The sequence below is a fragment of the Lepisma saccharinum genome, chromosome 24, assembly GCF_977018435.1.
Source record: "Lepisma saccharinum chromosome 24, izLepSacc3.1, whole genome shotgun sequence".
NCBI classification, from domain to species: domain Eukaryota; kingdom Metazoa; phylum Arthropoda; class Insecta; order Zygentoma; family Lepismatidae; genus Lepisma; species Lepisma saccharinum.
In genome coordinates this window covers 23,790,661-23,807,172 of record NC_139252.1, presented here as the reverse complement: position 1 = coordinate 23,807,172, position 16,512 = coordinate 23,790,661, and the positions used below count along the sequence as shown (strand labels likewise).

The 16,512-nt window shown below is 37.3% G+C and overlaps 1 protein-coding gene across 1 annotated transcript in view; it reads right to left on the bottom strand.

Moving 5' to 3' along the window:
* Positions 1-16,512, bottom strand: part of LOC145978346 (uncharacterized) — a 53,141-nt gene that overhangs the window by 34,201 nt on the left and 2,428 nt on the right. Inside the window, exons 2-4 of the mRNA XM_083110940.1 lie at positions 8,818-9,024; positions 4,069-4,210; positions 1,011-1,165 (exon numbers count right to left, since the gene is read on the bottom strand). Of these exons, the coding sequence (XP_082967066.1) occupies positions 1,011-1,165; positions 4,069-4,210; positions 8,818-9,024 (504 nt within the window). The remainder of the gene's footprint in view (positions 1-1,010; positions 1,166-4,068; positions 4,211-8,817; positions 9,025-16,512) is intronic.

Sequence of the window (16,512 nt, the reverse complement as noted above, 5' to 3'; positions counted from 1 at the left end):
TGAGCTGTAATTAAATGCAAGCTCTGAGATAGAGGAAGGGGGGACCATTGTGCCACTTTGGAAAATGAATGTCCGCCAAAAAATATATATTTCGCACATTGCATTAATTACTTATAAAGGACTGACAAGTAGAACTACAGATTTTTGCTGGAACATGATAACTTGACTTCAAAATAAGCAATTTTTTTGCGAAAATAATGTCTTACTTAACCCCTACTGGAAAAAATCCCTTGTCCCCCCCCTCTTTCTGGAATTGATTGGTTTGCTATATTTTAGTTTGCTTTTGTGTCAGTTTTGGCTAATTTGCGAAGATGGGGATGAGTGATGATGTAATGAAATTGATGAATTAACACCCACAAACATTCATGCCCAGGCTGGGATTCAAACCTGGGATCCCTGGCATCGTAGCGCTATGTGCTAACCACCCTTTCTGGAATAATTCTGTGGATGCCTTTAGCTGTAAGCTGGGTGTTATAGAACCTTTTCACCTAAAACACTGTTTAATCACTTCATGAAAGCATAATGACTATGTTGTCAACCTAATTTTTTAATCTTAGAAAATTTGAAATTTTAATATGCAATACTAGCAAATCTAACTTGATAAAACATCGAAAGATGCTTTTGGAAATACATGAATCGTGGACAAGAGAAAAGAGACAGTCTAGTCTAGTAGAATAAGATGTGATTTGGTGGGGTAAAAATATACTGGGAGAAACAAGACAAACTTTAAAGAAAGATGAAAAGAATTTTTGAAAACAACAAAATTGTGCTGTCACATTGTTTACTCAACTACTATCGACAGCCAGAAAATTAAACCAGTGACAGGCTAACTTCATCTGACTTTACATTTTCATAGGTTTAAAATTTAATAATCTTGCCTAACCTCTTGAACAATAGTTATAGCTATATGCTAAAAGTTAACACCAATTCTTTTATGATTCCATGGTTATTTTTTAATGAAACGTTAAAAATATAAATTCTAATATTATGACCTAAGAAAAAATTTATACCTGTAAGTTTCCAGTGCTTTTTGATGGCAACAGAAGTTTATCTAATCCTCGCTTTGATGTGTGTTCAGATATTTCTAAAGGTAGACCTATAATATGGCTGGAAAGTGCTCGGCCACACATGTTTTTGTTATTAAGGCAGTCGTGATTAGTACCATCTAACAAAGAAAAATGAATATAATACTATATACAAAAATTACAATTGAAATTTAGTAATTGCTTTCAAACCCTACAGGTATAGTTTTTATCTTTCTAACTTATTATGTCATAAAATCTCAACATATATACAAGGCTCATTCAATATATAACCGGAAATATGTTGTAGCAAATATTTATTACCAGCACCAAAATAACTACAGTACTATGTTTCAACATAGTCCCACTCTAGTTCAATGCACCTACGCCAGTGCTTGATAAGGGCACTGATTCCATGCATGCGTAACCACTCATGCACCACTGACTGAACTGCATCGTCATTCTGGAACCTCTATCTACTTAGTCCATATTTCAGTGGGCCAAAAGTGTGGAAATCCGAAGGTGCAAGATCGGGTGAGTATGGAGGGTAGGGTAAGCACTCAAACTTTATGTCCTCGATGGTAGACAATGTTACACTGGCAATGTGTGGTCTCACATTGTCATGGAGCAAAAGCACACCAGTAGACACCAGACCACGTCGACTCTGCAGCATGGCTGGTTTCAGTTTTTCATGCGAAAGGTTGGAGTAGGTGGTACTGTTTAAATTATGACCTCTGAGCATGTAATGTTCAAGAATTGGTGGTCCCAAAACAAAGTTAACATGACCTTTCTTTTGGCACTCCATTGAGCAAGAACTTTCTTCGGTCTGGGAGATGAAGGATGTCGCCATTCCATTGTTGTCCTCTTACGTTCTGGTTCATAGAAATGAACCCAACTTTCATCTCCAGTGACAATACAATAAAGAAATGCCTCAATGTCAGCTTCATTAGAGTGCAAAAGCTCCCTGCACACATCAACACGTCTGTCCTTCATTTCCGGTGTCAAACATTTTGGAGCTTACCTCACACACACTTTCCTGAACCTCAGTATGTCATGACATGACTGATATGGTGGGCTAATCCTACACTTATTTCCATCTGAAAAGCAATTTCACTGACAGTAATATGCCTATTCTCCTGTATCAAGTCCTCCACTTGAGCAATGTTGCTTTCTGTGACTGCAGTGCAGAGCGACCTGGACGCTGAGAATTTTCAATAATGGTTATGCCCTGTTTGAACGTCTCAGCCCACTCGTACACTTGTGATCTACTCATACAGTTGTCACCGTACTAAAATGACATGTGGCAATGAATTTCTATCAGTTTCTTGCCTTCACTCAACAAAAATCTCACCACACTTCACTGCTCCAGCTTGGAACACTCCTGTAAGGGTGCCGACATCTTGTGTAACTGTTTCCCAGCGTCCTGTGCACAAGGCAGGCGTGCCAACCCCAGCTATGAATAGCTTACAGGTGTCTTCACAAAATAACAAACATATAACAATCACGGTCGTATTTTAGATTTTTTATACTACTTTTCTGGTTATTTATTGAATGCACCTTGTATATCACCTTGGTCACCTGTAGGGTGACTAGCAGATCACTAGTTTTATTCTATGAGAATTGGAAGCTCAATATAAAGAAGATAATAGCAAAATTATGGAAGCTAGTCAAAGCTATGTGCAAGATATTGGTAATAACAACTTCACTGATATGCAAATAAATATTGAATGATATTCATATAGTACTAAATAATTTGTCCCATCCCTTTGCAAGGGGACCATGAACCCTCCTCCATCTCCCCCATCCTCCTTTTGGAACATGAATTGCTGTCTAAAATTATGAATTTTACTCATATATTTCGGATACACTAAATTGTTATGCTTCAAATTGAGGCAGTATTTTTTCAAAGTTTGTTTTTAAGAGGGTGCCTTGCCTGCCACCCTCCTCTTGGTAAAAATCCTGTATATGTCCATGCTAAGAGAGAATATATCTAGATATGAGATGCAAGACTTAAAGGAAAGCACTGATCCCACTAACAGTTATGTAGTCAAGTACCACAGAAATAATTATTGACATTTTCTTTTTTTAAAACTAATTTTAGTTCACAAGCAGTGCAAAGTCACTCAATTAGTCGTCTCTTTGCATGTGTTTGTTCATACATATACTTACATACAAGGTGGTCATAGTTAAGGGGAAGAGTGACAGTTTTGTTCCAGTTCTGCACAGAATGGGCACTGCTACTAAAAAGCTGACTGGACAAGAAAGTAGGAATTTCTTTCCATGCTGCAAGTGGAAGTGGTTCTTTAAGTTGATTATCAAGCTACACATTATTTTTGAAAAATATAATGAATAAGTATTTACAGAATCCTATGTATTCCTTATGGAGATTCAACTTCAAGTTACGGATAATCAAATGGGAGTTTCGACTTTTCCAATGACCAAGAAATTGTTCAACTTTTCCTCTTTCCGTCCATGTACTTTTCTACGCCATTGGATGTTCAATATTCCTGAGAGAACACATTAAATAATGCTCCCATAAGCGTAATGCATTCTTCCTTGCCTCCTACGGTCATCCTGGCAGTGTTGCCAAACCTGATGTGCATAAAAGAGCCAAATTTCACCATAAATGTAGTTAAAGTTGTCTTTGAAGGAGCTAGATTACGACGGCTGGATAAAGTGCCTCCTAGTGTAATTTTAGTTTTCAAAGGGGTGGGATTACCAAGAACTTTAAAGTGATGCAAAACAGGGCTTCAAGTGAGGGGATATGCATCCCCAGCTAGACCCAAGCCTTCACCAAACATCATCCCCCTGTTAGCAATTTCCACTTTAAGCACTGATGTCAATTTATTCTTAGTTTTCACCCTGTAGTTCTGGCGGCATCACCCATCTCAATAATCCACCGGTGGTCCCATCGAAAATAAAGAACTCCTGAATGACAATACAATATGTCCTATGCTCATCGTCATGAATACCCTAAAGAGGTTGAAAAGTGGCATAAAATAAGACAAACGCAAATCTAATTATAAGAATTCATATTGAAGATTACCTAAGTTCGACTCAGCTTCTGCATTTCCACTCCTTGTATCCTGGTGGTCGACAGCATTAGTTGTGAAAGTTGAATGTTTCCCACTTGATACATGAGACATTGTTTTTGCTATGAACCGAAAATAGTTGCTGACACCTTGAATCTGTAAAGATGGAAATAGTACTTTCATTCATGTGACCGATAGTGAACCCAGAAATATCTTAAGAGAGGGGCCCAAGATAGTAAAAATCTTTCTTGTAGTTGCTTGTTGAAGCTCTCTTACCCAATACATCCTCAATGGTCAAACTACTGTAATTATTTCACTTGTGTTTTAAAATTTTGTTCGCTACACCCTAATGAATCAGTGCAACTTGGGATGGTACCGAGATGAGAACTTTAATCTTTAGAGCATCGTTTCTCAACCTATGTATTGGGTCATGAAGTCGGGCTCAAAAATTTATGTACTGTGTCTTAAAAACCTGTTTTAATAATTTAAATTCAACCTATGTTGTACATAGTCTAAACTCTACATTTCTGTTATTCACACTCTACCATTTCTTTTTACCAGCATATCTCTGATGTTTTTTTTAACTCAAGGGAACTGTCATTTTCGTTTCGGTTGCAACATTGATTTCTTAATTATCTGTGTGTCACATGCGTATTTACTTTTCTAGAAGTATTTGTAATTTGTTTAAGCAAGCGTAAAAGAGGGCTTCTTAAAGTACTCGATGTTAGCAAAAATATGATTATAAACTGGGTGCACACCCCTACAAGTAAGTAATTCTGCCGGCACCCATGCTTGTGAGTCCAATGAAGTGTAATATCCTTCAAGGTGGGTCCAGACTGAAGAAGGTTGAGAACCATTGCTTTAGAGTGTTCTCCCACTTGTAATAAAGCCATACTACAAAATGTGTATTCATGCAATAGCAGTTTAACAAGACAATAATTCAATTCGGTGCATCTTGCATTTACTCGATTTATTTGATGCAGAATATTATTTCAGGGAAAATTACAAAAAATATAGCTACTGAAAATTCTGCCTTTAATGTAGCTATAGCAAGCTTTTTGTCTTAATGTTGATGCTATTGTAATCTATTCAAATTATTCTCATCATCTGCAGTTCACAACTTGAACCTAGAACGCAAATATATATTTAGCTGATGAAAAACCTTTTGTTAATGTCATACTCAAGGGTGGCACAGACTCCACCCCCTAAATCCACCTTTACCTGTGACCATATTCAAGAAGTGCCATTGATTTTTTATATGTGGAAATAAAAGAAACCATTCATTGCCAATTCTTGCTCGTGGGATAAGAATGTGTTCGTTTTCAAAACCAGCATTATTATCAAGCTGGACTGATTCTGTAGTTCTTGGAAAATGTATGAATGTCACTGTGGGGAGGAAGTTGTGGTGGATTCCTACACTTCTGTGAAAGTCTTGTGCTACTGCTGGTCGATTCTGACTCTGCAGCAACTTTTTTTTTTTCAAATGACAAGAGAACAATGGGCAGCAGGGCATAAACAGAGCAGCCAAATGAGCATTTTTACATATCTGTATCTGTATATAATTTTATGTCATTTTTCCTCCCTCTCCATGTTAACCCAAAGGATGAGAATGTTGTTTACATGAAATTCAAGTAGGGACACTTATAATAATCCACTGATTTTTTTATGCAATTGTAAAACTTTAAAATGGCTTGCAACATTTCAGAAATTTCTTTTTCCTCTGGGTCTAGAAGGAAGTTCACATAAAATGTTACAAGACATTTTAAAGTGCTGTAATGCTACATGAGAATAATTTGGGAGTTATTTAATGTCATTAATAGAATGTGATGCAATGAGTTGTTATGACTCAGTAACTAGCCTTTGTTATTTTAAACTCGAATTATACAATCATGGACATCCGGAAGGATGGCAAGCCCCCCTCCCGCTGAAAAATGAAAGACCACCTAAAAATTATATATTTCACGCACAATTTCATTTCAGTTACAATAATTTATGTTAATTATTATAAGGGCTTTGAAGGAACATGATAATTTCAGATTGAAGTAGTGTTTTTTGAGGAGGCATCACTACTGTGTGGAAAAATATGCCTACTTTGCGCCCCTGGAAAAAATTACCTTGCTTGCCCCTCACTGGGAAAAATGCTGTGGACATCCCTGTATACAAGTATCAGTATCAGCAATTGGTGGTATTGACTCAGCCCTATTTTTAATTGTACATATTTATGTGTAAAAATATTTTTCATTTTATTTTTCTTCATTCATTTTCAACAATCTTGGTTAAATTTCATTCATTTGATTTGTATTCTAAGTTGAAAACTTAACATTTATGTGTCAGTGTGTTAGAACTCATAAAATGACCTGGAGAATTATCTGGAAAAGTCACGGGATCTGGTTTGGCAAAATGAGAGGAAATCTTGTAAATATTTAGCTGTATCTTCAGCTTCATTAAATATATATTATGTTAGAAAGTAATCTATTCTTAATTAGAGGTGACAATACTCATATACTGTAACAAGCAAGCAATGACACGTGATTTTTGTCATAATTCCCAGACAATGTTTGGAAGTTTTTTTACTTTATTCTGAAGTGAAATTCATTGATTATCTTGTAATGTTTCTGCTTCAGTGAGAAAAATCTGTGTCTTCCTAACATAATGTTTGTCATTGCACCAATGTGATTTACAAATAGATTTCTTATTTCATTTAACAATAATGAATGGACAGATTTAGCATCTATTAAGTTATCTAATACAAAATAGGTTTTTATTTCTTGTAGTTTTCAAATGGTGACCATATGTCTTGAAGTATTTCATTATATTGTCCAATTTTGGATCTATGCTTTTATCATTTTGTCCTCTTCCATCAGGAACACTCATTAATACAGTTATCCTAGGTAAAATATATCTGATGATCCCATGCTGTTATCACAGGATACAAAACAGGATTACATAACATCACTATTCATATTTAATGACTGATGTACAGTGAATTAGGTTATACACTTAAGAACTAAATTAAAACTCAACTCCCATGACACAATAGCTCTTTGAGGTCAAGGCTTCCCAAGCAGCATTTTATTGGGTGATGTCCCAAGTAACCACAACTGTTGGGCCAACTGCAGTTTCTATGTGGGAAAGGTTGGGTTTACATTGGTTGGCAAATTCAAGGTGGTCTTACGTTGGGCCAATGCTTGCCCAACCATGGAAAAGTGAGTCAAAATCAGTTTTAAAAACTACTTTCTCTTGTTAAGACAACTTTCAAGAGTATGCTGTAAATTCTTGAGTATAAATTAAATGACAGGTAATAGTGTTTCTTTTTGAATACTTCAGTCACAGCACATACTGGAAATATATTATTTTGATAATGAAAGTAGAACCATTTTAAACTTGTAGTCACTCACAAGTCCTTTGTTAGCCACCATGGATGAAAGATATCTGTGTGCTGGGAATTGCTTATTGTTTGTCTCTTTAGCTGTAGCAGAAAAAGAACATTCTTACAGATATTCATATAAAGGTTGTTCAGATCCATATATGTAAAATAAACAATATTATGTGCAGACCAAACTCCATGAAAGGTGGAAAACTAAGTAAACCCTGCAAAGGTTTTTGTGCTACAACTTGCGAAGGTACCTTGAAAACAATGATACCATATGATTGAGAAAGTGATGTGTATTTTTTTTATTTTACACAAATTATTTGTACTAGAGTTTATATTTGGCCTCACAATAATTTTTTTATATGCATATATACGTATATAACGTATCTATACTTTAGTTTTCAGTACATTGGCCCAATGTAAAAAACACAGGTTGGGCCAACGTTGGGACCCCGGCCAAAATTACCGTTGCCTGTCAGTATGTTCTTTCATTTGGCCAATCATTTTCAGTATGGCCCAACCACTTTAATTTACTTAGGGCATGGTCAACACATCAAGTCTCATTGCTACTCCCCAATTGTCTTCATTATGGTAAAACTCTGGAATTTTGGAATTCCCACCAGGAATTGAATCAGACTGCTTCCACCAAAGGTAAGAATGCTAACCATTTGGTTTTGCAGGAGCTCTCGTAGAACACATACAGCATCTTGTTACATGCAGTTAGAATGATTCAACTTACACCATACTCACACTAGATAGTTTACTCTATCTGATGAACGAAGATAACAATCACACCCGTTCCATGTAGCCACATACACTTTACAATTACAAAGCCTCCACGCCTTTTATCCATTTTTAAGTATTTAAGTATTTTGATCTTGTGTGAAATTTTGACAACAAATGTGAATACACCAAAAACCTTTATCCAAATTGCATTTATCCGAAACTCCAGTTTATTTGAAATGATTGTTAATCAATTTAAAAAAATACAAAAGCATTTTTCCACCACTATAATCAATGTTTAATGCTGTACACAAGTGATTCCACAATATATAACACTGTAATATATACTAGTTTATTGTGTCATATTCACTATATTTTTTTAAATGTACAGCACATGTTTAATACAATACTATATGATGGATTACTTTAACAAGCAATACTGTTGAACCTATAATTTACAGTGCATTGCCATTTATTGTGTCACATTTACTGATTTTTTTAATGTAATGTGCATGTTTTACACAATAAATATATTCCACATTATCCAAAATTTTGTTTATCTGGTAAAGTCATGGTCTCATCAAATTTGAACAAACAAGTTTTTCATGTATTAGAAACAAGAATTACGAAAAAAGTTATACCCTTGTGAACAGAAAAGGTCCAGTACCTTGCAATGTTTGTTGATGTAGAGGAAGTGGTACTCTTTCACATGTACACCAGCACTGTGGAGTTGTTTGTTTCTGAAGATGATCTTGTGACGTGGTTCTGCTTCCTTGGAGCTATGAGTTATGACCCACTCAAATGCCACATACTGCTGGAGGGAATGCCATCCTCTAGGAAACAAACCAACCCAATCTTGTGAACTCGATTGCACCTAGTAAAAGGTAAATATATATATTAGTATTAGTATGTATTTAAAACAATATCATCCATCTACTTCTCATTTTTCAATTTACTTACCAGCTCCTCAGCACTCCACCATTAGTTTAGGGAAAAGTGAACTAAAACTGAGTAGGCAAGTCAAACCGAGTACCTTATTTCTCTCTGCACAGTACTGCAACACTATGTTGCTATCAAGGACTTCTTTTGGGATGGGATACAGGGGGTCTGAACCCTCACCCCCACCCGGAAGACTTACCACATACTAGAATTATAAATCAGAATATACTTGTTTAGCATATGTTGTATAATCAATTTTTATAATTTACCTTAATTTCATTGCCAGTGCATTTGTTTTGACATAAATTTCTTATTAATTGCCTCTGAACTTATTGGAATAAAAGGATTATATTGGGATCATAGGGCTTTGAATGACATTACAAATACGATTTGTGCACACTACTTCTCATAATAATAATATGTATGAAATATAAATCAGAAACTTTACTTTTCTCAACCTGCATCTAACATCATTTTTGTTATTCAATAAATATTAAATTCTTCATCTATTTGGCCAGGGCAGTTGTTTTTACATAAATTATTCTGATCTTAACTACAGGCAAGCTACATAATGAATATGGGCTGTTGTATGTCTATTCTTATATTGTCTTTTTACCTATTCATGTAATAATAATATAATACTAATTATATATTGTAATTAGTATTAATTTGATATAATACAATTATTTATACAGATATTAAACATTATTATTATTATGCCTAAGACACTTGGTTCAGACCCCCACCCCCACCCCAAACCCCTCCTATCCTTTGCAGCAAAAATGTTTTACAGAGCTGGAAGAAAGTAGTATCAAGAGCTGTATCATAATTGCAGTTTTCAATTCCAGCAGTGGAGCAGTTCTCCCAGCTTCAAATCATATGAAGGTAAAGAAACGAGACTGAATGGAAAATATTTCTCTTTTGAAAGGAAAACAAAAAAACAAGGACACATAGGCAACCTGAAAGCTATTTCTGGTGCAGTGTGTTCATCTGTTAAAAACCCGAACATTTGGCAAACCTCTGTGTGTGTGTGTGTGTGTGTGTGTGTGTGTGGTTAAGGGTTTGAACTATCGTGTTTAACAATGATTGAATTGTTGATTGAATTGTTGTTTTAAGACCGCTTTATACATAGAAAGGCTAATCAGGACTGGACCTACAGTATAAAGTGAGATCTGAACCACTATGTGCCTCCACCGGGTATTGAACCTGGGACCCCTTGATTACAAGCTGATGATGCGATCACTGTACCATCAGGGAGGCCCGTTTAACAATGGAATGTTGACTCTTGCAAAGGATTGAATGGTGAGAAATGGGGGAGAGAGTTTCTGCATAATTAGCAAGTTACATGTACCATAGACTGGGGCTCCAAAATCAACATTATCCTAGGGCCCTACGGAATTCTTTCAGCAGCCCTGTATATAACTTGGCTGAAAGTTATAACTGAAATTGCCTATAAGGAAACCTCACAATCTTAACCCTAGGCCTACATACGCCCATGTCACTTACAACTTAAAAGAACAGAAAATATTCCCTTACAGCACAAATCTCCAAGGGATATCCATAGAATATCCACAATGTCCAGATGAGATACTTGGATATTCATTTTACAAGGGTCGCTCAACATTGGCAGAGACATTTGGGAATAAAAAAGTGGTAAATAGCTGGAGAACTATGAAACTGCCAGAGGATGTACCTTCATCCTTCATGATAATTACACGTTCACCCTGGTGTAGTTTGCGCATGCGCAATACTGTTAGCGAAAATGGCGACAAGTAGTGTGTCTGTAGCTGTGGAGCAGTAGATCAAATTACTTGTGAAGGAGTACCTGAAGCGAGCTGAAATTTTGAGAAGATTGCAATCACAGTATGGGGAACAAACCATGTCACAGGTAAGAGTGTGTGAATGATGTCAACTCTTTCGTGAAGAATGCTAGTTGCTGACAAATGAATCACATGGACACATTTGTCTGACTGGCAAATGCAAGGTGTTCTTTATGTGGATTTTTTTGGGAAAGGGTCATGATTAATGCCCAGTATTCCTGTACATTGATGAAGGGGTGGCTGTACGTAATGCCATTTGCAAGAAAAGACTGGGGGTTGTTGACTGCAAATGCCATTCTTCACCATGACAATGTACAGGGGCCGAAAGGGTTTTGATCCGTGTTCTTACACTCCAGACTTTACCCTCAGTGATTATCAGATTTGTTTGGGCCACATATAGAGCATATGAGAATATATTGAAGAGAGATGAAGCACTGACAAAAGATGTCCTCAGTGGCCACGACAGCAGTCAACTTCCTTCTGCTCCAAAGGACTCAAGGAAGTGACACAGTGATGGCAGTGGTGCCTGGATGCTCAGGGTGAGTCTTGATCAACCTTGAACAATCCTTGTATGTCCAGTGGATATGCATTGGGCATCCACAGGATATTCCATGCTATGTAGATATCCATAAAATCTACCAACATGGATATCCAGAGGATCTCCAATGCTAGATATCAACAGGATATACAGTCCACGTGTAATTAAAAAAAATTGACATTCTGTGGACAGATTCATTCATAGTGTCCAGTCCAGTTTGAACTACCATGTTTATCAATAAAATGCTGACCCTTGCAAAGGGGTTGAATGGTGAGAAATGGGGGAAGAGATTTCTGCATAATTAGCAAGCTACATGTAGGACTCAAACTCTGTCAAATATCACCAAAAGGCATCATTGTGGATAGGCCCATTGTCTTACCCAGCAAGTCACGCATGTACATAGAGATAGTTCCTTTTCTATGAGTCTTTGTGTCTCGCAGTTTACATTTAGGAAGTTGCAAAGCTTACCCATGCCAGTGTAAACCAAGATGCATTGATGTTTGAAACATATCCAAAAGTGCTTCATAGAATGTACAAAATGCATCCAAAAATGGAACAGAATGTTCAAAACGCATTCAAAAATAATCCATAGAATGTCCAAAACATATCCTTTCTGGATTTCCTACAGATATCCCCTGTACGGAAATGTGGATATCTGCTAGATATCCAGATCTTCGACACAAATATCCAGATGATTTAGATGCCTCTTGGATATTTGTGTGCTGTATTGGTAGTAGTTCCATATTTCTCTGGATGTTTTTTTAAGGGGAAATAGGAGCAATGCATGTGTTTCTTTAAAATGGCATTAGCCACCTTCAAAAGATACTTGACTTTAAAATCTAGTGTTTCTGTACCTCACAAAACTGTAGCAGCCCTATTCATAACTATGAGTTCTCTCTAGCTATTAATGCAGTGAATTGCATATATAATTTTCGTCTGACATTATATTTTCCATGCCTATTCTGAGACGTCCATCATGTACACCCAACGGTGAAAGAAACCGTAAGCGAATTCTCCACCACCATTTTCATTCGGCCTGTATTACACAATGTGATGACAATGAATTGAAATAAAGACGTCAGTAAGCAGAGAACAATGCCTGCTTCGAACCAACATAGTCTCATCCCTTATAACAATGCAGGATGTAGAATAAAAATATAATGAAATTAGCGATGGACAATTTGCCTACCATTATCTTTGCCGTTGACTGTACAGTTGGATGTGTAAGTATTATGAAGCATGTTTATTCTCTTTGTTGCTTTATTTATTTATTTTACTTCGCCTTTTGTACCACTTTTGGCTAAGATGGGGATGAGTGATGATATTATGAAATTGAAACTTGGGCACTCACAAATATCCATGCCCAGGCCGGGACCCCTGGCATCGTAGAGCAATGTGGTAACCACTCCGCCACGGGGGCCCGGCATATTCTCTTTGTCTTTTATGCAATCAGAGCTTCGGGTATTGAAGAAAAATGACAAGCTGCTGACAACAACCTCTGTGCCAGCATATGAAAAATCTAATTGTTAAAAGCACGTAGGTTGCAAGAGAAAATTTAATGAAAAATGGCCATGGACAATTTGCCGAGCAATATTAGTGCAGCCCACTGTACAGTACCTCATCATTACGCAAATCAAGGTAAGGCTAAGTTTGATAAAAAAAATATATCACACTTTCCACTGCAAAGAACCATTGTCTTTGCAGATTGCTACAGAGAGATATTCGTTTGTATTTTAGTGTTCATCTATATTTTCTCCTTTCCCTCCACTTCGAATGAAAAACAAAAATATAAACTTTTTTGTATAAATACATATTTGGTTTTTTAAATAGAAACCCTTTTTTTGATATTTGGTTTTAAAAATAGAAACTTACATACATTGATAGCAAATACGAGCACACGTTCATAAAATGCATAGGCCCATAAATACGCAGAAGTGGCACAAAGTAAATCAAGGAATGTTTGGATCGGCTGCAAATCGATTACGTCACTAACAAAGGAAGTGCCTTACGGGGATGTCCCTATTCTTCCAAACCGTTCACGTCACAATAATATTTTCAAGTGGCTAGAATTTACGTATTTCATCTTAAATTTAAAAAATACTTACAACAAATATTTGATTCAGTCTACACAGAAAGTTTTCTGGCCTCGAAAATTTAGTCGACTGCAAAGCAATTTATTAACGCACATGGACATAAGCAGAATATTTGAGAGAGGGGGGTGATTATAATAACGATTATTTTGAAAATATAGATACGCAAACTCAAAAATACCCTTATACTTTATTTCATGGTCGCGGTTAGCCGGCTTACACAATTGTTAAGCATCCCCACCAATAATTCGTAAAAAGCTTTTTGTGTATGTAACATGGATCATATAAGCTCACCGAACAAAATAATTAGTCACTTGGCGTGTTAAAGGGGGTCGTTGGCGACGGTAATGGCGTTGAACGAGGTAGAGCGGGAAATTAATACTTGGGGAATGTGGGAGAGGATTCCTGTAGGATTTGCAGAGGTGTCTCATTCGCTGTGTGTAAGATGTATTTGGTGATTGAATTTGGGCGTGGTCGTCCTGTGAAGGAAGTGGCGTATTTTGAAGGTGTATCGATGCGTACGGCTATACAGATCTAACGTAGCAGTGGCCTAATCCCGGTCTATAGGAAATTCTCGCCATAATTGTTGCCGAAAGACGATACTATACTGGCGGACCGGATCAGCTTGCAAGTTTCATGGCTTGTGGCTAAAAATCGCTTCGTTCAGTTCGATTTGGTTTTTGTTATTTTGCATCGTGTTTCTTCCCCTTTTGGCTAATCGCGACGATGAGGATGAGTGGTGATATTTGAAATTGATTAAGCGACACTCACGAGGTACACCCATACACACAGGGCACTGTATGAAAATATGGAACAATGATGCACGCAAGAGGTCCTTGCTCACCTCTGCTCATATGTAAGCACATGGCAAAGTGTCACAAACAGTGGATCGTGAGGACTGCGAACGTGTCTGGTCAGAAAATCACGTTCTTGCCTATATGTAAATGATGCTCAGCGTCATGTTCATCGTACACCTTTGGAACAACCAGCATGCCCACATCATGCTGCTGGACAACCAGATTTTACCGTATGCCCTTCATCTCACGAGGAATGGGATATTCCCGCAAATTACCCAAATTTGAAGACAATTGAAAATCTCTGTGACCGTCTTGAACAACGTGTCAAATGTCATGGTTGGCATTAAATTCTTCGATGCAAGAGTGGTTGAACGTTGATGTCTCCTGCATAATAGGTTGAATACAGAGTTGTTGAAGGTCCAGGAACCCATACATTCTAATGGGTTCTATTGGGTTCAGCAACAGGACCAGAACCTTCTTTCTCACACAATTTAAATTCGGTCCGTGTTGCGCATTGTTTCTTTTCAATAGGTAATTGGATCCTATTTAAACTAAAAAGTTTCCTGGACCGTATTTAAATTCATCCGCAAAAAAGGTTCCTGGACCGTGTTTGAATTCATCCGTAAAATAAAGTCCCTGGACCGAATTCAAATACTGTAAACATAAGAAGGTTCTTTACGATCTGGAACCCATTTACACTTGGTGATTTTTTCTCCCGGACGGGAATTGAATTTATTTTAAATTCCTGGACTTTGAATCTGAGCGTGGGTGCTCTTTGTAAGTGCCACTTCATCAATTTCATCACTCATCCTCATCTTCGCGATTAGTCAAAACAGGCAGAAAAGAGAAGTAAAATAAATCGAATCAATCGAAAAAAATAATAATATTATATATAATAAATATTTCGCAAGCAAGATGTCCTATGCGGTGGCAAGCGTAGCACACCCCTAACGACGGGCTTGATTTTTTCCAGCCTTGTCCCCGCATAAAGCGTCTCTGGGGCTCACCCTGTCTCAAATCAATAGGGGCAACCTTGGGGGGGAATAACGGCTGCTGGAGTGTGGTGCTGATCACATCACCTCCAAATAGGCCGAGATCGAGAATGTGTGTGGTCCTACCCCACACCCCTGCTAGATGTGTAATGTAAATCGGGGGATCGAGCCGGCCAGGGAATCGGGCAGCCTCGGCCAATCCATTTCTTTGGGTAATTTTCATCCAGCCACTCTCGCACGCCCAGGCAGAAGTATGGATGGGCGTCATCAACAATCATTTGATTGAGCCATTTTTCCTGCCCCAAATCTTAAATGGCATCACTTATGAACATTTTTTGAGGAACGGGATGGCAATGTTGTTGGAGGATGTGCCTCTAGCTACAAGACGTGACATGATTTATCAGCATGATGACTGCCCGGCTCGATCCCCCGATCGATTTGACGCCTAGCGACTTTTACATTTAGAGCCACATGACAAGACACCGGTAAACTCGCAAGAAGAGCTCAGGGAGAGGATCTTAACAGCTGGTCAACACATCAAGGACACCATCACATCACGAGTTACGAGACCAAATGTCCGTAAAAACCTGCATGCCTGCATTCGTAACGGAGGTGCCCACTTTGAGCAAGATGTGTAATGTTCTTTAATTGTATTGTTCATTGATTCCATTCACGTGTAGATGAATGAAGTATTATTTCTTGTACACAAATGTGAATGTTAGCAACATTTGTACCTTGTTGGATAGCAGATGACCCAAGGAAGTAATTAAAGTAATTTGTACGCTTCGTGTCATACCATTTTTGTTATTAATGCGTTGCCAAGTAAACTAAGAGTGCATTTTTTTATCATCACTTGTAAGTTTAGACCCACCCGGTACTTACATGTGATTGTTATTTGGGAAAAACTTTTTTTTTCCAACGAACCACTTATTTGTTAGCTATCAGAAAACGCTGAAATAAGTTCCATACAATGAGCATCTTTTTATGTAGAAAATTGTCATTTTTTAAAGAAACAATAGAAATTCGATTATCTCGAAAACTACTAATTTTCGGACGGGGTATCATATGGTCAAATTTATTGCAAATTGTCTCTTCTTTAACCCCTTTCAGGGAATACATCTAATTACCAGTCACCCTGTATAATTAGCTGTAGCTAATGACACTCTTCAAGCACTGAAAGTACTAT